The sequence below is a fragment of the Physeter macrocephalus genome, chromosome 4 (genome assembly GCF_002837175.3).
Source record: "Physeter macrocephalus isolate SW-GA chromosome 4, ASM283717v5, whole genome shotgun sequence".
Lineage (NCBI taxonomy): Eukaryota > Metazoa > Chordata > Mammalia > Artiodactyla > Physeteridae > Physeter > Physeter macrocephalus.
The window spans coordinates 34,672,482-34,699,090 of NC_041217.1; the positions used below are offsets into that span (position 1 = coordinate 34,672,482).

General features: G+C 39.5%; 1 protein-coding gene across 1 annotated transcript in view; it reads left to right on the forward strand.

Moving 5' to 3' along the window:
* The window catches only part of KCNH1 (potassium voltage-gated channel subfamily H member 1), a 436,627-nt gene that overhangs the window by 79,130 nt on the left and 330,888 nt on the right, over positions 1-26,609 (forward strand). The window contains exon 6 of the mRNA XM_024133828.2: positions 12,717-13,190. Within this exon, the coding sequence (XP_023989596.1) occupies positions 12,717-13,190 (474 nt within the window). The remainder of the gene's footprint in view (positions 1-12,716; positions 13,191-26,609) is intronic.

The window sequence follows — 26,609 nt, forward strand, 5'->3', positions numbered from 1 at the left end:
TTCTGATAGGTGCATAGTGATATCTCATTGCATTTCCCTGATGGCTAATGATGTGAACATCTTTTCACATACTTATTTGCCATCTGTGTATCCTCTTGGGTGAAATGTCCATTCATACCTTTTCCTCATTTCTGATTGTTTTTTATTGTTGAGTTTTGAGATTATATATTGTAAATTATATATCCTAGATCCTATTTCTTTGTTGGATATGTGGTTTGCAAATATTTCCTCCAAGTCATAGCTTGTCTTTCCATCCTTCTAACAGAGTCTTTTGTAGAGTGAAAGTTTTAAAGTTTGATAATGTTCAGTTTATCAGTTTTTCTCTTTCATGGATTGTGCTTTGGTTTCAAGTCTAAGAACACTTTGCCTAGCCCTAGGTCCTGAAGATTTTCTTCTCTGTTTTTTTCTGAAAGTTTTATAGTTTTATGTTTTACATTTAAGCCTGCAATCCATTTTGAGATAATTTTTATATAAGGTATAAGCCTTATATTGAGGTTCATTTTTTTTTGCCTGTGAATGTCCTTTTCTCCAGCATCATTTGTTGAAAAGTCTGTCTTTCCTCCACTGAACTGCTTTTTGCACCACTGTCAAAAATCAGTTGGGCATTTGTGTGGGTCTATTTCTGGGTTCTCTATTCTGTTCCATTAATCTGTGAGTCTATTTTTCTATCAATATCACACTGTCTTAATTACTGTGCTGTATGCCAAGTCTTGAAATTGGCTAGACTGATTCCTCCCACTTTATTCTTCTTATCCAAAATCGTTTAGGCTATTCCTGTTTTTTTGCCTTTCCATGTAAATTTTAGAATCATCTCGTATATATCTATAAAAACCCTTGCTGGCATTTAGGTAGGAATTATGCTAAACCTATATCAATTTGGAGAGAATGGAAATCTTTAGTACATTGAGTCTTCTAATTTACGTGTCTCCATTTATTTATATCCTCTTTGATCTCTTTTATCAGCATTTTTTTTGTTTTTGGCATACAAGTTCTGTGCATGTTTTATTATACCTATACTTAAGTATTTTTTTTAGTGATTATAAATGGTACTGTGTAAATTTGGTCTTCATTTCTAGTATACAGAAATACAATGATTTTTGTATGTTTATCTTGTGTGACCTTGCTGAACTCACTTATTCTAGGAGGTAGTATGTAGATTCCTTGGAATAGTCTATGTACCCCATTATGTCATTTGCAAATAGGGATATTTTTATTTCTTCCTTCCTGATCTGAATGCCTTTTATTCCTTTTCTTTTTCTGTCTTCTCTCTTTCTCTCTCTTTTTTCTTTTCTTTTTGCCTATTGCAGTGGCAGTACTGTATGGAATAAGAGTAGTGAAAGGTGATATTTTGCCTTGTTCTTGATGTTAAGGGGAAAACTTTCAGTCTTTGACCATTAAATATGATGTTAGCTGTAGGTTTTTTATAGATGCTTTTTATCAAGTTGAAGAAGTTTCCCTCTATTTCCATTTATTTCTGAGTTTTTATCATGAATAGATGTTGAATTTTGTCAAATGCTTTTTCTATTACATTGATTCATTTTTCAATATTGAATTAGCTTTCCACCCTTGGAATATACCCCACTTGGTCATTCTTTGTATATATTGCTGAATTCTATTTGTTACTATCTGTTAAGGATTTTTGCATCTATATTTATGAGAGATACTGTTCTGTAGTTGTCTTTTTTGTTTTTTGTACTGTCTTTGTCTGGATTTGGAATCAGGGTAATACTAGCTTCACAAAATGAATTGAGAAGTGTTCCTTCTACTTTTATTTTCTGGAAGAGATTGTGTAGAATTGTTATAAATTCTTTGTTAAATTTTGATACCATTATCCATTAAAACCATATGGGCCTGGAGATTTCTTTTGGGAGTTTTAAAATTATGAATTCACTTTTCTTACAGTTTATGGGGCTATGAATTGTGGTAGGTTGTGTTTTTTGAAGACCATTTCATCTAAGTAGTAAAATTTATATGTGTAAAGTTATTTGTAGCATTCCCTATTATCTTTTGGGTGTCTACAGTTTATAGTTGTATCTCCTGTTTCATTCCTGATATTAGTAATTTGTGGCTTTTCTATCTTTTTTTTTAAAGATTTATTTATTATTTATTTATTTAATTTATTTTTGGCTGCGTCGGGTCCCAGTTGCTGGCACATGGGATCTTTTGTTGCGGCATGTGGGATCTTTCATTGCGGCGCACAGGCTCTTTGTTGTGGTGCGTGGGCTTCTCTCTAGTTGTGGCATGCAGGTTTTCTCTTCTCTAGTTGTGGCATGCAGGCTCCAGGGCGCGTGGGCTGTGTAGCTGTGGTGTGTGAGCTCCAGAGCGCAGGCTCTGTAGTTTGCAGCAGGCAGGCTCTCTAGGTGAGGCGCGTGAGCTCAGTAGTTGTGGCGCCTGGGCTTAGTTGGCCTGCGGCATGTGGGATCTTAGTTCCCTGACCAGGGATTGAACCCACGTCCCCTGCATTGTAAGGTGGATTCTTTACCACTGGACCACCTGGGAAGTCCCTTTCTGTCTTTTTTTCTTTTTCAGTCTTGCTATAGGATTTCAATTTTATTTTTATTTTATTTTATTGATTTTTAAAAACCATTGATTTTCTCTATTGTTTTTCTCTTTTCAGCTTCACTGATTTCTGCTCTTATTATTTCCTTCCTTCTGCTTGCTAATTTAGTTTTATTTTGCTCTTTTGTAGGTTCTTGATTTGAGACTGCACATTATTGATTTGAGACATTCTTTTTCCTTATGCAAATATTTAGTGCTATAAATTTCCCTTTCAGTACTGCTTTAGCAGCATCCCACAAATTTTGATATGTTGTGTTCTCATTTTCACTGAGTTCAATGTATTTTTAAATTTACCTTGCATCTTCTTCTTTAGCTCATGGATTATTTAGGATTATATTGTTTGGATATTTAGTTTCCAAGTATTTGGATATTTTCCTGTTATCTTTCTGTTATTGATTTCTAGTTTGATTCCGTTATAGTCAGAGAGTATACCTTGTGTGATTTAAATTCTGTTAAATTTGTCAAGGTTTGTTTTATGGACTAGTATATCATCTATCCTGGATAATGTTCCAGTGTACTTGAAAGGAATGTGCATTCTGCTCTTGTTGGGTGGAGTATTTTATAAATGTTGATTAAATCCTGTTGGTTAATGTTGTCATTGAGTTCTTCTATATCCTTGCTTACTTTCTTTCTAGTTGTTCTATTAAAGGTTGAGAGAGGAGTGTTTAGGGTTTGTCTATTTCACCTTTCAATCAGTTTTTGCTTCATGTATACTTGGAGCTCTTTTGTTTGGTGCATATACATTAGGATTTCTATATCTTCTTGGAGAATTGACCTTTTTATCATTATGCAATGTGCCTTTCTGTGTCTGTTGTTTAGTTTGGGTAATTTCTATTGTTTTGTCTTTAAGTTCACTGATTCTTTCCTCTGAAAAATTGATTTTCTGTTCTTCAGGAAGTTTGATGTTTTCTTGGTTCTTGGTATAATGACTGATTTTTTGTTGAAATGGGCATTTTGGATATTATGTTATGAGCCTCTGGATCTTATTTAAATCTTTTGCTTTAAGTGGATAATTTTGACATAGATGTGGCAGAGGAAGAAATAGGTATCCCCTCATTTCTGCCAGGTTGGGGTAGGAGTCCAGGTTTCCAACTCAGCCTCCATTGAAACTTGATGGGGGCTCCTTGTTACTGATGGGTAAGAACAAGAGTTATAGCTCCCCACTAAGGTTACATTGATACCTCTCTGCATTGTGGGGTGGGGGGCCTCATTACTGCTGGGGGGAGGTGAAAGGAAGTCCAGGCTCCCTACTGGGACTTCTCTGGTAATACTCCAGTAGGAAGGAGATGGAGGCTGGGTGCATTACAGCCTCAAGAAGGGGGAAATCTAGGCTTTCTAGTAGGCTTTGCTGACCTGGATGGGAGTGGGTTCACAGCTTTTTCTGTAGTGTTTGGACAGGGTAAAGTGGTTATTATCTAAAGTTTTCTATCTTTTGAGGCTGTCCCCTTCCCAGTTCTTCTGCTAGCGAGAGTGGGCTTTTGTTGGGACTCTTTTTGTCTGCACTCATTGGTGTTTCCAGGTTGCTCCAAGTCTAGGAATATATGAGGCAAAAAGAAAACCCAGAGAATTCACCACTGTATTATTCCTAGCCAGTTTGCTTTCCTTTCTTCACCTTTCAGAGTCTTCCTATGTTTATTTTATATATAACGTCCAGGGCTTTCAGAGGTACTTAGAGGGAGGAATAGGGAAAAGTACGTCTATTCCATCTTTCTGGAAGCAGAAGTCTCATTCAGTTTACTTTTATTTGTTTTATTCTTACAGGTCAATCACTTTTCCTACCTGAGATCTCAGGGCCCAAGTGTCCTTAATCATACTTGTATAAATTCCCTTTCATGGGGGGAGAAATTTAAATCCCAATTCTTGAAGAGCTCTGCACATTGGTGGGAAGGGTGGAAATAGTTCCCATACCCAGACTGCACACTGGGCCCTCTGTGAATTTATAGCTTTCTTTTGCTCACCTTTAAGGCCTGGGGCCAACCATAGGGGAACCAGGGATATTCAGATTATTTCATATTCACTAAGGGGTCTTTATCTCTAGAGGAAAAAGAGAAGCTCCCATGACACTAGAGGAAGTTTCACCTAGGGGTTTATAGAAACCTATAAGTGGCACAGAGGAGCAGCTGGGGTGGGATTGGGTGGGGTGGGTCCCTTCCAGCTTGGCCTGGCCTCTAAAAGCAGAGCTTTTTGCCTTTGACTGTAGAGGGTGAAAACCATCCATGATACTCTCTTGGAGCCAAGCTTCTCTGCACTTCATCATTCGCTAAGTCTGCTTCCTTAAAAGTCTGTTATTTAGAGAAATACAGCCTTGATGTGGAACAGCCTGTGTTTTTAATTCAGCTAGACCTAGTTTGGGATCCTTGTTCCGTCTTTTGCTAGCTGTGTGACCTTGAAGTTCAGTCATTCACTTAAAAATCATCCTGTAGTGACTGCTCTGGGCCAGCCACCATTCTGTGTTTGGGGAATAAAGTAATGAGTACCGTTCACTGCTACCTTTTCTTCACTTTTTAGCCAATAGCAAGTCCAGTTGGTTTTACTTCAAAACTCTATCCAAAATTGGGCTACTTTTCTCCATCACCCTTTTTCCCAGGCTTTTATAATAAGTTCCCTGATGCTGTTATTCCCACGAATCCTTTGCCTCAATTCATTATCTACACAGCAGCCAGGGTGCTTTCAAAAACATGCATCAGATGATTATTCACATACTTAAGACCCTCCAGTTATACTGAGAATAAAATCCGACACCTCCCCGTGGCCCACTAGGGCCTGTGTGGTCTGGTTTCTGCTTCCCCTCTGAGTTCATCTAGCATCCTTTCCCCCCTCATGGTTTTAGTCACACCTGACTTTTTTCTCTTCCTGAAAATATCAAACTTGTCCTACCTTGGGGTCATTACACCAGTTATCCTCTCTACCTTGAATAATTTTTTTCATCAAAGTTTGAATGGCTGGTGTCTTGCTTTCATTGAGGTTTTAGTTCAAACACTCTCCTTCTCTTACTTCTCAAGTCACATTCTGCCAAAACACTGTGTGCCCCTCCCCCAACATCTTATTTAGCTCTTCTTACAATTTGAAATTATTTTGATTTGTCTACTAGACTGAGCTCCATGATTCCTGAGAGCAGGAATCATGCTGTTTCCTTCATTGCTGTTTGCCCAGTATCTAGAACAATTCCTGGCACTGAGCAATCAATATTTGTTGAGTCAAGTTGCTTTTTTTCTTTAGTATAGTGAATTATTTTATTTTATTTTATTTTATTTTATTTTACTTTACTTTACTTTATTTTATTTTACTTTATTTTATTTTATTTTATTTTACTGGAGTAAAATTGCTTTCTAATGTTGTGTTAGTTTCTGCTATACAGTGAAGTGAATCAGCTATATGTATATCCTATATTCCCTCTCTCTTGGACCTCCCTCCCACCAACCCCCGTCCCACCCATCTAGGTCATCACAGAGCACCGAGCTGAGCTTCTTTTGCTATACAGCAGGTTCCCACTAGCTAGCTATTTTACACATGGTAATGTATTTATGTCGAACCTAATCTCCCGATTCGTCCCACCCTCCCCGTTCCCACACCCTGTCCACATGTTGGTTCTCTACATCTACATCTGTATTCCTGCCCTACAAATAGGCTCATCTGTATATGTACCATTTTTCGAGATTCCACATATGTGCGTTAATATACGATATTTGTTTTTCTCTTTCTGGCTTACTTCACTCTATATGACAGACAGGTCCATCCACATCTCTACAAATGACCCAATTTCATTCCTTTTCATGGCTGGTAATATTCCTTTGTGTATACCTACCACATCTTCTTTATCCATTCATCTATCATTGGACATTTAGGTTGTTTCCATGTCCTGGCTATTGTAAATAGTGCTGCAATGAACACTGGGGTACATGTGTCCTTTTGAATTATGGTTTCTCAGGGTATACGCCCAGTAGTGGGATTGCTGGGTCATATGGTAGTTCTATTTTTAGTTTTTTTAAGGAACCTCCATACTTTTCTCCATAGTGGCTGTATCAGTTTACATTCCCACCAACAGTGTAAGAAGGTCCCCTTTTCTCTGCACCCTCTCCAGCATTTATTGTTTGTAGACTTTTTGATATGAGGTGATACCTCATCATAGCTTTGATTTGCATTTCTCTAATCATTAGTGATGTTGAGCATCTTTTCATGTGTTTGTTGGCCATCTGTATGTCTTCTTTGGAGAAATGTCTATTTAGGTCTTCCACCCATTTTTTGATTGGGTTATTTCTTTTTTTGATGTTGAGCTGAATGAGCTGTATGTATATTTTTGAGATTAATCCTTTGTCAGCTGTTTCGTTTGCAAATATTTTCTCTCATTATAAGGGTTGTGTTTTCATCTTGTTTATGGTTTCCTTTGCTGTGCAAAAGCTTTTAAGTCTCATTAGGTCCCATTTGTTTATTTTTGTTTTTATTTTCATTACTGTAGGGAGTGGGTCAAAAAAGATCTTGCTGTGATTTATGTCAAAGAGTGTTCTGCCTATGTTTTCCTCTAAGAGTTTTATAGTGTCTGGTCTTGCATTTAGGTCTTTAATCCATTTTGAGTTTATTTTTTTTATATGGTGTTAGGTAGTGTTCTAATTTCATTCTTTTACATGTAGCTGTCCAGTTTTCCCAGTACCACTTATCGAAGAGGCTGTCCTTTCTCCAATGTATGTTCTTGCCTCCTTTGTCATAAATTAGGTGACCATATGTATGTGGGTTTATCTCTGGGCTTTATGTCCTGTTCCATTGACCTGTATTTCTGTTTTTGTGCCACTACCATACTGTCTTGATTACTGTAGCTTTGTAGTATAGTTTGAAGATGGGGAGCCTTATTCCTCCAGCTCCATTTTTCTTTCTCAAGATTGCTTTGGCTATTCGGGGTCTTTTGTGTTTGTAGTATAGTCATTTTCACAATATTGATTTTTCCAATCCAAGAACATGGTGTATTTCTTCATCTGTTTTTTTCATCTTTGATTTCTTTCATCAGTGTTTTATAGTTTTCTGAGTACAAGTCTTTTGCCTCCTTAGGTAGGTTTATTCCTAGGTATTTTATACTTTTCATTGCAGTGGTAAATGGGATTGTTTCCTTAATTTCTCTTTCTTATTTTTTGTTGTTAGTGTATAGGAATGCCAGAGATTTCTGTCCATTAATTTTGTATCCTGCAACTTACAGATTCATTGATTAGTTCTAGTAGTTTTCTGGTGGCATCTTTAGGATTCTCTATGTATAGTATCATGTCATCTGCAAACAGTGACAATATTACTTCTTCTTTTCCAATTTGTATTCCTTTTTCTTCTCTGATTGCTATGGCTAGGGCTTCCAAAACTATGTTGAATAAGAGTGGTGAGAGTGAACATTCTTGTCTTGTTCCTGATCTTAGTGGAAATGCTTTCAGTCTTTCACCATTGAGAATGATGTTTGCTGTGGGTTTGTCATATATGACTTTTATTATGTTGAGGTAGGATCCCTCTATGCCCACATTCTGGAGAGTTTTTATCATAAATGGGTGTTGAATTTTGTCAAAAGCTTTTTCTGCATCTATTGAGAAGATCATATGTTTTTTATTCCTTAATTTGTTAATATGGTGCATCACATTGATTGATTTGTGTATTTTGAAGAATCCTTGCCTTCCTAGGATAAATCCCACTTGATCATGGGGTATGATCCTTTTAATATGTTATTGGATTCTATTTGCTAGTATTTTATTGTGTATTTTTGCATCTATATTCATGAGTGATATTGGTCTGTAATTTTCTTTTTTTGTGATATCTGTGTCTGGTTTTGGTGTCAGGGTGATGGTGGCCTTGTAGAAAGAATTTGGGAGTGTTCTTCCTTCTGAAATTGTTTTGGTAGAGTTTGAGAAGGATCAGTGTTAGCAATTCTCCAAATGTTTGATAGAATTCGCCTGTGAAGCTGTCTGGTCCTGGACTATTGTTTGTTGGAAGATTTTCATTACAGTTTCAATTCATTACTTGTGATAGGTCTGTTTATATTTTCTAATTCTTCGTGGTTCTGTCTTGGAAAATTGTACCTTTCCAAGAATTTGTCCAATTCTTTGTGGTTGTCCATTTTATTTACATATAATTGTTTGTAGTAGTCTCTTATAATCCTTTGTATTTCTGTGGTGTCAGTTGTGATTTCTCCTTTTTCATTTCTAATTTTATTGATTTGTGTCCTCTCCCTTTTTTTCTGGATGACTCTGGCTAAAGGTTTATCAATTTTGTTTATCTTCTCAAACAACCAACTTTTAGTTTTATTGGTCTTTGCTATTGTTTTCTTCATTTCTATTTCATTTATTTCTGCTCTGATCTTTATGATTTTTTTCCTTCTACTGACTTTGGGTTTTCTTTGTTCTTTGTCTAGTTGCTTTAGTTGTAAGGTTAGATTGTTTATTTGAGGTTTTTCTTGTTTCTTTTTTTTTTTTTTTTTTTTTTGGTACGCGGGCCTCTCACTACTGTGGCCTCTCCCGTTGTGGAGCACAGGCCGGACGCACAGGCTCAGTGGCCATGGCTCACGGGCCCAGCCGCTCTGCGGCATGTGGGATCCTCCTGGACAGGGGCACGAACCCGTGTCCCCTGCATCTGCAGGCAGACTCTCAAACACTGCGCCACCAGGGAAGCCCTTTTCTTGTTCCTTGAGGTGAGATTTCATTACTATAAACTTCCCTCTTAGAACTGCTTTTGCTGTGTCCATAGGTTTGGGGTCATTGTGTTTTTGTTGTAATTTATTTCTGTGTATTTTTTTTACTTCTTCTTTGATTTCTTCAGTGATCTCTTAGTTATTTAATAGCACACTGTTTAGCTGCCATGTATTTGCATTTTTTACAGTTTTTTTTTCCTATAATTGATTTCCAATCTCATAGCATTGTAGTCGGAAAAGCTGCTTGATATGATTTCAATTTTTAAAAATTTACCAAAGCTTGATTTGTGACCCAAGATGTATCTATCATGGAGAGTGTTCCATGTGCACTTGAGAAGAAAGTGTATTCTGCCACTTTCGGGTAGAATGTCCTATAAATATCAATTAAATCCATCTGGTCTATTGTGTCATTTAAATCTTCTGTTTCTTTATTTATTTTCTGTTTGGATGATCTGTCCATTGGTGTAAGTGGGGTGTTAAAGTCCTCTACTATTATTGTTTTACTGTTGATTTCCCCTTTTATGGTTGTTAGCATTTGCCTTATGTATTGAGGTGCTCCTATGTTGGGTGCAAACATATTTATAATTGTTATGTCTTCTTGGATTGATCCCTTGATCATTATGTAGTGTCCTTCCTTATCTCTTGTAACAGTCTTTATTTCAAAGTCTATTTTATCTGATATGAGTATTGCTACTCCAGCTTTCTTTTGATTTCCATTTGCATGGAATATCTTTTTCCATCCCTTCACTTTCAGTCTGTATGTGTCTTTAGGTCTGGAGTGGGTCGCTTGTAGACAGCATATATATGGGTCTTGTTTTTTATCCATTCAGACAGTCTATGTATTTTTGTTGGGGCATTTAATCCATTTACATTCAAGGTTATTATGGATATGTATGTTCCTATTACCGTTTTCTTAATTGTTTTGGGTTTGTTTTTGTGGGTCTTTTCTTCTCTTGTGTTTCTCGCCTAGAGAAGTTCCTTTAGCATTTGTTGTAAAGCTGGTTTGGTGGTGCCGAATTCTCTTAGATTTTGCTTTGTCTATAAAGATTTTGATTTCTCCATTGAATGAATGAGACCCTTTCTGGGTAGAGTAATATTGGTTGTAGCTTTTTCTCTTTTGTCACTTTAAGTATATCCTGCGACTCCCTTCTGGCCTGCAGTTTCTGCTCAAAAGTCAGCTGATAACCTTATGGGGATTCCTTTATATGTTATTTTTTGCTTTTCCCTTGTTGCTTTTAATATTTTTTCTTTGAATTTAATTTGTGTTATTTTGATTAACATGTGTCTTGGTGTGTTTCTCCTAGGGTTTATCCTGTATGGGACTCTCTGCACTTCCTGGAGCTGGGTGACTGTTTCCTTTCCCATGTTAGGGAAGTTTTCCACTATAGTCTCTTTTAATGTTTTCTCAGACCCTTTCTTTTCCTCTTCCTCTTCTGGGATGCCTATAATTTGAATGTTGGTGCATTTAATGTTGTCCCAGAGGTCTCTGAGATTGTCTTCAATTCTTTTCATTCTTTTTTCTCTATTCTGATCCTAGGCAGTTATTTCCACCATTCTGTCTTCCAGCTCACTTACTTGTTCTTTTGCCTCAGTTATTCTGGTATTGATTCCTTCTAGTGTATTTTTCATTTTAGTTATTGTGTTGTTCATCTCTGTTTGTTCTTTAGTTCTTCTAGATCTTTGTTAAACATTTCTTATATTTTCTCAATCTGAGCCTCCATTCTATTTCTAAGATTCTGGATCATCTTTACTATCATTACTCTGAATTCTTTTTCAGGTAGGTTGCCTGTTTCCTCTTCATTTATTTGGTCTTTTAGGTTTTTACTTTGCTCCTTCATCTGTGACATAGTTTTTTGTCATCTCATTTGTTTTTTGATGGGTGGGATTGTGTTCCTGTCATACTGTTTGTTTGGCCTGAGGCTTCCAGCACTGTAGTTTGTAGGCTGCTGGGTAGAGCTGGGTCTTTGTGCTGAGATGAGGACCTCCAGGAGAGCTCACTCAGATGAATATCCCTGGGATCTGAGGTTCTCTGTTAGTCCAGTGGTTCGGACTCAGAGTTCCCACCACAGGAGCTCAGGCCTGACCTCTGGTTTGTGAACCAAGATCCTGCAAGCTGCGTGGGGAAGAAAAAAAAGGAAAAAAAGAAAACAGGAGCAGAAGAATAACAAAGGGTCAAAAATAAAATAAGATTAGAAAAGTAACAGATATGTTAGAACGAATAAAAAAGTAAAAATACAGGTGAAACAACAGCTGGAAGGTAAAACAGAGGTATAATAGTAAAAAAGAGGAGGGAAAAAAAAAGCTGGAAAAGTCCCTGGCTGTGGGGGGTGGGGCTTAGGCAGGGGCAGGGTTTAGGTGATGGGTGGGGCCTCTGCTTAGGACCCACAGGACTGGAAAAGGCCCTGGCGGGAGGTGGGCGGGGCTGGGGGTGGGGCTTAGGCTCAGTGCAGCAGGGGGGCCCAGGAGTGCCTCTGACCTTGAAGGGCAGAGGACCAGATCCAGGACCCCAGCAGGCTAGGCGTGTTCCCCCCCATCCTCCGATCCTGGAGGGCCCCTCCCCATTGGCCTCTCTTCTTCTTCCCTTGCCTCCCTCCCTCCTATGCCCCTAGGACTTATGAGGCCAGAGGGGGCCCTGGAAGGCAGAAGACCAGACCCGAAAACCCAACAGGCTTCCTGGGCCGAGTCAGTGGGGGAAACACCCATGGTGCTTCCCCTGATTCCCTGGTCCTAGAGTGCCCCTCCCACCCACCTCTCCTCTTCTTCCTCCCTACCCCCCGACCCCGCTACACCCCTAGGACGAACATGGCCCAGAGGGGGCCTCGGAGGGTAGAGGACCCGGCCCAGGAGCCCAGCAGGTTTCCTGGGCCTGATTGGACAGGTGAAATGCTAGGTGCGCCCCACTCCCCATCCTCTGAGCCCCCGAGGGTCCCTCCAGGTGTGGGAATCCCTCCCCTCTCCCAGCCACCCCTCAGGTTCGCCTGTCCTGCCCAGCCTCCACTTCTCCTCCCCCCTCGCTCCCTTCCACATCCTACCGGGTCGCTTGGGGATTCCTCCTATCTCCTTGGGCATTGAGGTCCCCCACCAGTGTCTGGCAGTTGCCCTAGTTGTGGGGAGACGTGAACTCTGCATCCTCCCACACCACCATCTTGACTTCAGGAACCAAGTTGCTTAATTCTCTTGCACCTCAGTTTCTCACTTGTCACACAGAATAATAATTGGCTAATAAAACAAGGTTGTGTTTAGAATTGAGATAATACTTGTATGTGGAGTACTTAGTACAATGATTGGGTCACAGTAAGCCGAGTAACAGTGTTTTATTGTTTCATTATGATTGATTATATTACAATGTTCAATTCCATTCTGCCATAGTCCTTTGGTACCTGTTCTTGCATCTAACGATCCGTCTGGAGTGTTACGAGTATTTGTCTGTGACAGATACTGACTGGTTTGATGCTGACAGTGAAATCCTAACTTAGTTCTCTCTTGGCCATGTTTTTCTGTACAGGTTCTGCAGCTGGGCTCAGACATCCTTCCCCAATACAAGCAAGAGGCACCAAAGACTCCCCCTCACATCATCTTACATTACTGTGTTTTCAAGACCACGTGGGATTGGATCATCTTGATCTTAACCTTCTACACAGCCATCCTGGTCCCTTATAATGTCTCCTTTAAAACCAGGCAGAACAACGTGGCCTGGCTTGTTGTGGATAGCATCGTGGATGTTATCTTTTTGGTGGACATTGTGCTGAATTTTCATACCACTTTTGTTGGACCAGCTGGGGAGGTGATTTCCGACCCCAAACTCATCCGCATGAACTATCTGAAGACGTGGTTTGTGATTGACCTTCTGTCCTGTTTGCCATATGATGTCATCAACGCTTTTGAGAACGTGGATGAGGTTAGTGCCTTTATGGGTGATCCAGGGAAGATTGGTTTTGCTGATCAGATTCCACCACTCCTGGAGGGGAGAGAGAGTCAGGTACATCCCTCAAATCTCAGACCTTGTTGTCATGTCTTTAAGTTAATTGTGGGTGGTCAACAGAAGAGTAAATAAATGGGTGGGAACTAGCATGACTGATGTCTGGAACATAGGAAGCATGATGCTTGATCAATATCCTCACCTCGTGTTTTTGTCCTTTGGAGGTTTGGAGGCCCTGCATGTCAGTGGATGGATGTGGAGGAGACCAGAGGCTTCCTTCTTATTCCATGTGGAGTGCAAGCTACCGGCTTGGGTGGTGGGGCTGCAGAAGCAGGCATGCATTGCCACTGCATTGATGAATCTTTCACTTGGTATACAATTGCTGAATGCCTACCTACTGATTACTCTCATTATGGGGACTTTTCTATTATCTGCTGCTGACCTTTGGCTGTTTGAAAGCTAATTAACTCTTGGCAACAGGGATGCTACTCTCCTCCAAGTTTGCTTGCGTTTTTTTTTCTTTTTCTTTCTTTCTTTCTTTTTTTTTGTTTGGTAAATGTTGGGAAAGAATGAGTTGTTTCTTTGCTGAAATGAGTTCTGGAGGTGACCAATGGCATTCAATTGTCCATGCTCTCCATTGCCTAAATTTGCTGAGGTAGTCAGTCTGTGGTTAATCCTGGCTCTTGTGGCTAAGAGGAGTACTGCTCCTGGATTACCCTGCTGTGGGTTGTTAGTCGTACAGGCCATGGAAGGAATTAAAAGAAGATAAATTCTCTGTAAATGTGCTGGAATCAAGACATGCTTAAACAGTCATTGAATGGGTGCCTAGGACATGTTGCAGCAGGAAGGGGCCACTGGGCTGGTTAAAGTGATTTTCTCCTTTGAAAAAGCAAGGATGTCACGTCATGGCAAAGGAAAATGTCAGGTTCTTAATCTAGTTTAAGTGTTCTATGGAAATTGTTTTTCCTTTTTCCTACTCTTCAGTTGACACTTTAGATGACAGTACACCTGGTAAGTCTTCAGCCTCAGATAGCAGCGGCCCTCATTGCCTCAGATTACCGAGGGTCCCAGAGGTCTCCGTCCAGCTGGACTGCTAACTGGGTGGGTCATCAGGAAGCCATCGGGAGGCTCAGTTGAGGCAAGATACACTCTCAGGGCTAAACGGCTAGTGGGACTCAGCCTTGAGATGGTTGGAGGGAACAGCCAGCTTCCTGCCAGGATAACAAGACCTGCCAGTGACTAGATGTCTTGCTGGTGGCATAATGATGCCTCTCTGCCTTCAGATCAGTACCAGCAGTGGACAAGGACTCCAGCCCCTTGCTCTGTGAGGACCCAACTACCTACTACTTTTCTCTCCAGTGAAGAGGAGCTGATGTTCAGATGCTCCAGACTCAGAACAACCCCTGCTTTCATCTGTGTGGTGTGTTTTAATAGACTTTAAAATCCCAAGGAATAATTCTCTGAGTGGCTTGTGTGGATTTTTTAGGGGGATTAAATGAGTCGAGACTGATCATTTACAAGAGAAAAATCATCCCTAAAGTGAATGTTGGGACTCTTAAATGTGAATTTTAGTACATGTTGGGAATGATATTTTTCACTGTGAGCACATTTCTAGAAATTTTTATGTTAGTTAGTGAGGAAAATATGATCATTTTGGCTTAGATAATTCAACTGATGATTTCAACATAAAAGAGCTTCTTATACACATATGGGAAATGAAATTTAACTTTAAAAAAACTGATTGAGTTTTTAAAATAAAGCATTTGCTATTTATAGCAATGGCATTAAAATTTTGCAGATAAATAGAACAGTTCTTCGGCTTCCACAGTTTCTTATTAAACACTGGCAGAGCTGTAAACACATATGTGGATGTGTCAAGATTACCTTGTAGTTTAACAGAGCAGAGAGCTTCTTCCCAGGCTCTGTGTATGTTGGGCTGGAATTCCTTTGCCATTAACTGTGAATACCCTGAGATGGTTTCTGATTTCCACATTCATGAAATAGATTGTAGGTAGGAAAATCATAATTTATCTGTAGCTTTCTAGTTGGCAAAGGGTTTAGCATCAAAGCTCTTACTACCATTTCTTGATGATAAATAATAATATGAATATTAAGGGATTCTAGCTATGATTTGCTTCTGTAAAGTCTTGTTTTTACATTTAGTAGCTCCTTTTAAAAGCTTTGGCTCACACCTGAAATAATGCCTTTCCATGACAACTGTGGTGGAGTTGGGGAAAAACGAGGAAACTGAAGATTTGGCTGCTGGTCCTCTTGTTCTCACCTCTTAAGACAGCTGGGAACCTTGTGCATGTCATTTAGCCTTTCTGGGTTACAGTTTTCCTAGCTACATCTTAGGGATGATACTACCTTACCTGCCTGAAGGCGTGGCATTTGGGTAGTGGATTTTGAGTTTCCTGCCAGCTGCAAAATCTGGTGAGTTCTAAAATCTCTTTTGTGTTAGTCTCACCTCCAGACTGACTATAAAAATGAGAGGCCCAGCACCCTGACCTCCTACCTTTTGTGGGAGTTGGAGGAAAGTGGGGTAGGATGGGGACATTTAGCAGGTTATGATGAGTAGACCTATTGGAGATCAGAGCCCAGCTGAACTATCGTGTAGTTTAACCCTCTTAACTCACAAATAGGGAAACAGACCCAGGGGATATGACTCACTCAAGAGGGTGTAGCAAATCATATGGTCACAGTAATGAGTCCCCTTCTGACTCTTCTCTGTTCTAATAGTGACAGATTTGATAAAATAGGGACAAAACACTGAAGGATACTGTTGAGTCAAAACTGACCAAGAAGCTTCTGATGTGTGTGGCTCACCCGTTAGCTTGGTTGTTGTGACTGGGAGGTTGGGTGTTAGGTACGGGGAGATGGGCAGCTGCATTCTCCCCAAGGCAGCTGGGTTGGTGATGAGATGGGCAGGTTAAGATGCTCACCAAGGGACAGACCCAGCACCATTTTCCAGGTACAGGCCTTTTTGTTAAAAGGCACCATTAAATCAGTGGGCATGAAGGGCTGGTGGGGCTTAGAGGAGGTGGGGGTCCTATGAAGGGCACCTGTCTGTTGTCCACATTCACCATATGCTGTCTTCTTATTCACACTCTGCTGTGAGGTTGCTCATCTAATATTGCAGCTCCCTCGGCTCTAGGCCCTTCCTCTAAGAGAGTGTGGGGAGAAATAGGAAATTATTGACTCATTTCTCATAAAAAATACATGGAGCTGCCCTCTCTCCGGTGTCTTCCTAATTATGCCAAGGAATTGTGTCACAGTGGAGACCACCAGGGAAGAGGGGGCTTTGCCATCTGTGTGTGGGGGGGTTTAGGGTGTGGGCATGGGTGTTGGGGTGGAGGCTCTTAGAGTGAAAGGATTGGACCCTCCCAAGCCTTGGGTCAAGAAATTAGGTTAGATTGCGAAAGCCAGCAATTGTGAATTCAGCCTTGTGGATGTAGCCCATCTCCATGATTTAAGCCACACAGATGATCCCTTTTGGGCAGCTTGGTTCACTTATGTAGGTGGCCTACATTTTCGTCATTCTCCAGTCTGTTGGTAATCATCTGTTTTGGAGGCAGTTTGTGAAAATGTTTGCATATTAGTTAAGCTGGTGAGAGGACAAAAGGTCTGAAAATGGAGTGAACGAAAGCTAGGAAGGGGTATGCCGAAGCAAAAGTCAAATGAGTCTCTTTCAAGCACTTAGCGGATTATTGGCCTGGTATGCTTCATCGATTAAGTATAGAATTATTAGTCACAAAACATATTCCCTCTCCTAAGGAGACCTTTTGTTTATGGCCATTGGAGTATGGAAGTGCAAAGAGGAGAATGGAGCCAATTGTGCCACCTCCCAGGTCACAATTCTGGTGCCTTGGGGCCAAGAGCTTCCTTCTTTCCCTGGCTCTGTAACCTCAGGCAGCAACACCACTGGCTAGTGGTGGTCCCAGCTGACACTTGACGAGAGCACACAGAAGATGCTCAGCCAGAGCAGAACAGGACTAGATGTGCTGATGGAAAGATCAGCAGCTTCCCTTTATCTAGTGCATCTAACTTTCCAAAATACTTTCACACACATTATCTTTTTTATTGTTGAAATGTGGTTGATGTACAATATCATGTTAGTTTCAGGTGTATTCCATAGTGCCTTGACATTTGCAAACATTACAGAATGTTCACTGTGCTAAGTCTAGTAACCATCTGTCCCCATACAAAGTTATTAAAATATTATTGACCATATTCTTTGTTGCACAGATTATCTCTGTTTTAGATCTGTGGTGGTAAAAAAACCGCACAGAACTGGGAGGAAGGCGGTTTGTCAGCTAGGTGTGACCGCCACCCAGCTGTGCAAACTTACGGAAGTCATTTCATCTCTTTGGACTTTGCTTACCTCACCTGTAGGATGGTCCATTTCAGCTGTAACCTTCAGTGGCTCCAGGGCAGGTATTATCCCTGCTTTGCAGATGAGGGGAAAGGGCCAGGTTGTCGAGGGAGTTGAAACTGGACTCTGGTCTCCTGGCTGCTAGATCTGTGCTTTACCCTGCTAGTCATGCTGCCTCATCAGAAATTTGGAGACAAGAGTGAGCCAAGCTGTGTGTTTCATTCCTCAAGTCCCTCTCTCTGAATCCTTCCCTGGCCTGGCCCCTTCCGCACAGCGCCTCCCCCGCCACCGACCGCCGACCTCCACAGCTGAGGGGTGAGAGGTGTGGGTGGTCAGCCTGGGTGACCCTAAGCTGAGGTCGCTGGTGCATGTGTGTAGGGCCGGACAGTGAGCATGGGGTCGGAAGTGACTCCACAGGCTGGTTGCCTGCCCTGCTTCTCTCTCCTTGGCAGATGGGCACCCCTCTGGGTTCTTCTAGGATCACTATTACCTATGATTTCCTTATCACTGATGCTGAAAGCGAATTGGACCCGTGTACCTTGCTCATCCTACTGATTTGTAGTTTTCAGGCCTTACCTGTGGTTTCTATTTAGGTAGATGGATACCGTTTGAGTTCTCACACAGGTGACGCCTCTGCTGTCCAGCTGAAAGTCACGAGATGACCAGGACTTTTCTTTCCTGGACTTCCAGCAATACAGGCAGTCCCCGTGGCTTGTCATAGCAGTTATTTTAATTAATAGACTATTCTTCAGAGCAGTTTTAGGTTTATAGAGAATAGAGTAGAAAGACCACCTTTGCCACCTGCAGTTTCCCTATTATCAACATCTTGCATGAGGGCGGTATGCTTATTATGGCCAATATTGTTGCATTATTATCAGCTAAAGTCTATAGTTTCCATTAGGGGTCACTCTTTGCAGTATACATTCTATGGGTTTTTGACAAATGGATAATGACAGGTGTCTACCATTGTGTATCACACAGAGTAGTTTCACCGCCCTAAAGGTCCTCTGTGCTCCACCTACTCATCCCTCCCTCCCCTCTAACCCTTGGCAACTACTGATCTATTTACTGTCTCCATCATTTTGCCTTTTCCAGAATGTCATAATGTTGGACTCATACAGTATGTAGCCTTTTCAGATTGGCTTCTTTCACTTAGAAATAAGTACTTAAGGTTCTTCTGTATATTTTGGGGGCTATCAGATAGCATATTTCTTTTTATTTTTGAATAATATTCCATTGTATGTATGTACCATAGTTTATTATTTCATAGTAGAAAGTAAAAAACCCCATTGCTGATAGCATTGTTATTTAAGCTTGATCAGCACAGGCCTGGCCCTGGGATTTCCTCCTTCAGTGATCCCTTGGAAATGGAGAGTGGGGAGGAGCTGAGACACTGGCATGCCGACCAGCCCATCTCAGCAGCCTGTGGTATCTCCTGGGTAAAAACCGAAAACGTTTAACTCAAGTTATGTCTAGTAATACAACAGACAGAAAAATGAAATTGTATTATAGTATCCTCACATTTCATACTGTTTTCCTTGGCATTTCTATCTTTTCTGTTTGTGCTGAGTATTTCTACCATACATTTATTTTGGCAAAAAGAGGACAGAACCAGACACCCTGTAATTTTCATCTAAGTGTCTCATTCGTGGGAGGAAGTGTTGTTCTTGGGTGTGTTTCTCTTCTGATGATCGGGACTTGTCAGCAGTGCCTGGTGGCTGAGGTCTGACTTCAGTGATGTTATCAATGTCACTACTGTCCCCATGCTGGCAATATTGTCATCTCTCCCCTCTCACCTGTGAGGGCAAGCCGGCATAGAAATTTTCCTCTTAGTTTAATTTAAAAAAAATCAGTCTTCTTCCTGACTTGAGCTTACAGGAGCTGTGAGCTCAACGATTGTGTCAAGGATTGTGGAGATTCCATGCCTCTTGTTCAAGCAGAGGCTTCAAACAGAAGAGCAGGCTGTAGGTGCTGTACCCTACACAGTCACCTGAATCATGATCACCCTAGGTGCATGTGTGGGGACCAGGGAAGTGGCTGGGGGGCATTTTTAATGGGAGGAAGTTGATCCTGGGTGGCTTCCTGGAAGCGGTGATTTACTATGAGACTGTGATTCCAGAGTTTAAAAAAAATTGTAAAAACTTAATGATGCTCCAAAAGCATTGCACTTTGGAGCAAAATAGACTCAGCTGATGTACCTGATTCCCCTCTGCTCTCACATTGTCTGTTTTCTCCCAGGCTCCTTTTTGGCCAACCCAAGTTCTACTCTTAATTCTCCACCAACTTTTCTTGGAATCTTGTTTAGGGTGTTCCTTCTTTAAAGAAAACTTATTGACTTAGGTGGTAGGGGATCGGGATACAACTCTTCAATTTTCTCCCAGTCTAGTGGTGGCCACTGATGATAAACACCAATAGAGGATGTGAGAGGAGTCAGCTCAGGGTGTTATGTCTTACTATCGAGGAGCATTTAGACTATCGAGAGAATCTAGGAAGCCTTCCTGGGAGGAGATGACTGGGGTTAGTCTGGTGAGGAGTAAGGAGGGCAGTCTTGTAAGAGGAGAGATCATGTGCAGGGGGAAGCGCTCTTGGGGACTAGCAAGGCATTCATTATGTCCAAAGCAGAGAGTCAGCATTGGGGGACAGAAGAAAGTTGAGAGTAGGAGGCAAGATCCAGTGATATAGAATCCCAGGGTCTTGCCAAGGAGTTTACATTTTGTCATGTGGGCAAAAAGAAACCATCGAGGGTTTTCATTAGATGATCTTATGATTGATTTTGATTTTTGGAAGTGCACCCAGACAACGGTGGTGTGAATGAGAGGGAAAGGACGAGTGTCTCCACTTCTCCTCCTCTTGTTCTGTTGATTCTTCTGCAGTCAGGCTGATACCTCCACCACGGCACTGAGCCTTGGTCATAAATCAAGTGATTGTGCATGTTTAGGGTTATTTTTGGACCCTATGATGTTCCACTGGTTTATTTGTCTATTCTTAACATCAGTACTACACTGTGTTAATTGGCATAGCATAATAGTAAATATTAATCAGTTACTGCCTTTGTTCTTTTTCTTCAAGACTGCTATGTCCATTCTAGGATCTTTGTACATACATTAAGACTTAGAGTCAATTTCCACCCAAACCAAAAAAAAAAAAAAAAAGGCCTGTAGGGATTTTGAGTGGGATTATATTGAATCTAAAAACCAATTTGGAGAGAATGAAAATCTTAATATTGAGTTTTTCAGTTCATGACCATTGACCAGCCATATGTTTAGGTCTTCTTTAATTTCTCTTAGCAATATCTTGTAGTTTTCAGTGTCAAAGTCTTACACACTTTTTTTTTGTTGTTATTGTTAAACTTATTCCTAGATACCTGATGTTTTTGGTGCTTTGTCAGTGGGATTTAAAAACTTTTTGTTTTTAATTGTTTATTGTTAGTATAAACCATTTTATTTACCGACTTTGCAGCAAAGTTGCCAAATTTGCTTATTAATGTGAATATTTTGTAGGTTCTTTTGGATTTTTATATACACAATTATGTCTTTGTGAATAAAAATTATTTTATTTATTTATTTTCCAAAATCTATACCTTTTATTTCTTTTTCTTGAATTAGTGCTAGCTAGGATCTCCAATGAAATGAATGGAAGTGGAGATAATAGACATCCTTGTCTTCAGGAGAATATGTTCAGTATTTCACCATTAAGTATTTTGTTGACTAATTGTTTTTAGTTTGCAAATACTCCATATTAGGTTAAGAAAGGTCTCTTATATTCCCAGTTTTATGAGAATTTTTATCATTAACAGGTTTTAAATTTTACCAAATACCTTTTATTCATTTATTGAAATGGTATGTTTTTTCTCCTTACTTTTGTTCATGTGGTGAGTTATGTTGATTGACTTTTGAATGTTGTATTAGCCATGCATTCCTGGAATAACTCCTACTTGGTCATGAGAGATTGTCTTCTTTTATATAATTGTATATGATTTTCTAATATTTAGCAATTTTGTATCTATGTTCATGAGAGATACTGGCCTTTCATTTTTTTTCTTTGTGATGTCCTTGTCAGGGATGATACACAGGGGCGTGTACCCTCTTCCACTGTCTCTGAAAGAATTTTTATAACACTGGTAGTATTTATTCCGTAGATAATTCATCAGTGAAGCTGTGTGGCTCTGAAATTTTCTTTGTGGGAAGATTTTAAATTATGATTTCAATTTCTTTAGTAGATATAGGACTATTCAGATGTTCTTTTTTTTTTTCTTGTGTTGGTTTTGCATTGTTGAAGATTTAACCATTTCATCTAGTGTGCCAAATTTTTTGGCAAGAAGTTATATATAATATACAATTTTTCTTTTTTAAATGTTTGTTGGATCTACAGTGATTTTCTCCATTTATTCTTCATTGGTCATTTGAATCTTATCTCATTTGGTCAGTTCATTTTGGTCAGTTGTGGTAGTGTTTTGTCAATTTTATTAATCTTTTAAAAGAACCAACTTAGCTAATTGTCTGTTTTCTGTTTCATTGATTTTTGTTCTCATTCTTATTTTCCTTTTTTGTACATTTTGTTTGTATTTAGTCTTTTTTTCCTCCTAGCTTACTGGGATGAAATCTTTGATCATTCAAGCAAAGATTTAATATATGAATTTAAAGCTATTTTATCCTCTAAAGACTTTTTAAAGGCATCCCAGAAATGGGATGTCATAATCCCATTAATGTCATAATCCCATTATTTAAGTTCAATATACTTTCTTATTTCCACTGTGCTTTCTTTTATTTAAAAGTGTGTTGCCTGGGCTTCCCTGGTGGTGCAGTGGTTGAGAGTCCGCCTGCTGATGCAGGGGACGCAGGTTTGTGCCCCGGTCCGGGAGGATCCCACATGCCGCGGGAGCGGAGTGGCTGGGCCCGTGAGCCATGGCCGCTGAGCCTGCGCGTCCGGAGCCTGTGCTCCGCAACGGGAGAGGCCACAACAGTGAGAGGCCCGCGTACCGCAAAAAAAAAAAAAAAAAAAAGTGTGTTGCCTAATTTCTAAATATTTGATAATTTTCTAGTTATCATTTTATTATTGACTTCTAGATTAATTCCTTAGTGGTAAGAAAATATATGATTTTAATTCTTTGAATTTTGTTAAGACTTGCTTTATGGCTCATTATCTGGTCTATTTTGGTAAATATTTTATATGAATTTACAAAAATGAATTTTGCAGTTGTTGAGTGTTGTGTTCTCTATATGCTAATTAGGTCAAGTAGATTAATAGTTTTAAAAATTGTCTATATTATTACTAACTTTTGTCTGTTTGTTCTATCACTTATGGAGAGAGGTTTGTAAAATCTTCAACTGTGATTGTGAAATTGTTTATTTCTCCTCTCAGTTCTGTTGATTTTTGCTTCATATATTTTTAGAGCTATGCTGCTATATGCATACACATGTAGGATTGTTGTGTCTTCCTGTGAATGGGTCCTCTTGTTATTATCAAATATTTCCATTTTTATTTAATAATGCATTATATGCATTATGCATTTTATTATAATGAATTTTAAAATGCATTATAATGCATTTGTTTGTCTGATATTAATATAGGCATCAACGTTTTTTTAGTGTTTGCATTGCATGCCTTTTTCCATCCCTTTTCTTTAAGTTTCTTGTGTCCTTATTTTTAAAGGATTTTTTTTGTAAATAAATAGCAAAGGATTGGGTCTTTTTATTTTTTGAAAATCTGGTCCATCAATATTTGCTTTATATTGATAGTTGGAATATTTAGTCTGCTTATTTTTTATCATAAGTGTTGCTATCATTGGGTTTTAGTTTACCATCTTGCTATTTGTTTTCTATTTCTCATACCTGTTTTTAGGTTCCTTTATTCCTCCTTTTCTACCTTCTTTGGATTAACCAAGTATTTGTTTATTATTCCATTTGATTTTCTTTCAGTATTTTTTTAAAGACTTTAAAAAAAAAGTGCATGTACCATTCTTTTTTATATATAAATAAATAAATAAATTAATTAATTAATTTTATTTTGACTGTGTTGGGTCTTTGTTGCTGCGTGCAGGCTTTCTCTAGTTGCAGCGAGTGGGGGCTACTCTTCATTGCAGTGTGCAGGCTTCTCATTGCAGTGGCCTCTCCTGTGGAGCGCAAGCTCTAGGTGTGTGGGCTTCAGTAGTTGTGGCTCGCAGGCCCTAGAGCATAGGCTCAGCGGTTGTGGCGCACGGGCCTAGTTGCTCCATGGCATGTGGGATCCTCCTGGACCAGGGATTGAACCCGTGTCCCCTGCATTGGCAGGCGGATTCTTAACCACTGCATCACCAGGGAAGCCCTTAAAGACTTTAAAAAAAATTTTTATTTATTTTTGGCTGCGTTGGTCTTTGTTGCTGCACTCAGGCTTTCTCTAGTTGCAGCGAGCGGGGGCTAGTCTTCGTTGTGGTGCGTGGGCTTCTCATAGCGGTGGCTTCTCTAGTTGCAGAGCATGGTCTCTAGGCACGTGGGCTTCAGTAGTTGCAGCACGTGGGCTCAGTAGTTGCAGCATGCAGGCTCTAGAGTGCAGGCTCAGTAGTTGTGGTGCACGGGCTTAGTTGCTGCGCAGCATGTGGGATCTTCCCGGACCAGGGATCGAAGCCATGTCCCCTGCGTTAGCAGGCAGATTCTTAACCACTGTGCCACCAGGGAAGTCCTCTTTCAGTTTTTTAGTTGTATCTTTTTGTATTGTTCTTTTTGTGCTTACTGTAGAGATTACAGTTGCCTTCAACACATATTAAAAGCTATTTAAATTAGTACTTTTACAACTTTTCAAACAACATAAGATCTTTAAAACAGTTTAATTTTATTTCACCTCCTTCTTGCCCTTTGTGTTATTTTTGTTATAAACCTACAAGTCTTTGTAATCATTATTGCTTTAAATAGTCAATATCTTTTGTATTTGTATTCATGCATTTTTTACTCTTATTTCATGTTTACTTCTGGGATCATTTTTCTTTCAGCCTAAAGATCTCCCAGTTTTTTTCCATAGTGCAGTTCTTTTGGTGATGAACTTTTTAATAATTTATTTGAAATATCTTTATTCTGCCATATTTTTCCTGGGCATAAAATTATTAAACATAAAAGGTTTACTTTTTATTTTTAACTTTGAGCAGTTTAAATATGTTATTGCTTCTGATGAGAATTCAGATGCCATTCTATTATTATTCTCCTGAATGTAATTTTTTTCCCCCCTGGGCTTCTTTTAAAAATTTCCCTTTTTGTTTTCAACATTTTGACTATTAAGTTCCTAGGTGGGCTGTTTTTTCTTCCTTCCTTCCTTCCTTCCTCCCTTCCTCCCTTTCTTCCTTCCTTCCTTCCTCCCTTCCTCCCTTCCTCCCTTCCTCCCTTCCTCCCTTCCTCCCTTCCTCCCTTCCTTCCTTCCTTCTTCTTTTTTGTATTTATCTTGCTTCATATTTGCTGAGCTTCATGAATTTGTGGATTGATGACTGTTATAATTTTTGGAAAAATCTTAGCTTTTCTATCTTCGTATAGAAGATAGATGCTCTATTGTCTCTCTTCTTTCCTTTTAGGACTCCAATTATATCAATTTTAGGATTGTTTGACTATATTCTACATATCTCTTATTTTCTGTTCTGTTCTTTATTCTTTTTTCTATCTGTTGATTTGAGCTGATTCATGAATTCTATCTTCTGTTTTGACCAGTCTGCTGTTAAACCCATCCAAATAGTTCTTAATGTCAAATATAGTTTTCAATTTTAGAATTCCTATTTGATTCCTTTTTTCCTTTTGTAACAGGTTGAGATATAATTCATATACCACAGAATTCAACCTTTAAAGTGTACAATTCAATGGTTTTTAGTATATTCACAGAGTTGTGCAACCATGACCAAAAAAATTAATTGTGGTAAAATATACACAACATAAAATTCATCATCTTAACCATTTTTAAGTGTACAGTTCAATAGCATTAGTCCATTCACATTGTTGTGCTGCCTTCACTACCATTCATCCACAGAACTCTTTGCACCTTGCAGCACTGAAACTCTGTACCTATTAAACAGTAACTCTCTATTCCCCCTCCCCCTAGCCTCTGGTAACCACCATTCTTCTTTCTGTCTCTATGAGTTTGACTACTCTAGGTACCTCATATTGGAATCATGCAGTAGCTGTCTCTTTGTGATTGGCTTTTTTCACTTAATGTCTCCAAGGTTAATCCATGTCATAGCATGTGTCAGAATTTCCTTTTTAATGGCTGAATAATATTTCATTGTACAGATATACCACATTTTAATGCGTTCATCTGTCATTGGAACTTGGGTTGCTTTCCCTTTTTGGCTATTTTGAATAATGCTACTGTGAACATGGGGGTACAAATATCTACTCAATTCCCTGCTTTCAGTTCTTTTGCTATATACCCAGAAGTAGAATTGCTGGATCATACGGAACTTCTATGTTTAATTTTTTGGGAAACTGCTATACTGTTTTCCACAGAGGCTGCACCATTTTACATTCCCACCACCAATACATAAGGGTTCCAATTTCTTCTCCTCCTTGCCAACAATTGTTATTTTCTGTATATAGCCATCTTAACAGATGTGAATAGACATCCTAATGGGTGAGAGGTGGCATTTGATTCCTTTTATAAAAAACAGATGCTCTTTACTAGTTTTTCTTCTTCCTCATACATTTAAACACAGGCAGAGGAAAGTATTCAGAGAGGTAGGAAGTGAAAATATTGAAAGTTATAGAAGCCACTGGAAGATGAAGTTGTAGCACAGGAGGAATGACCTGCTGAAAGGCCCTACTGGACTCCTACGTGCTGAGAGAACTTCTGAGCAGATTTGGGATACGTGGATTGCAGAAGGCTTCCTAGGGTGGGGGGGACTAGTTGGGAAGAGATTGGAAGAGGGGTGGAACTCTGATGGTGGGGGAAGGAAAAGGACCACATGAAAGTGGGAAAACCTAAGCACAAGGCATTGCATGTGGGGCTGAAAAAAACAGATTTTTTTTTTTTTTTTTTTTTTTGGTTTGGTCTCTATTTGTGAAGCAAGACAAATGTTAATGAAAAATTAGCTGGACTAGTCACTTATTAGTAACTTTCTTAACTTAAGTGAAACTGTAAAAAGCAATAGGAAGTCCATG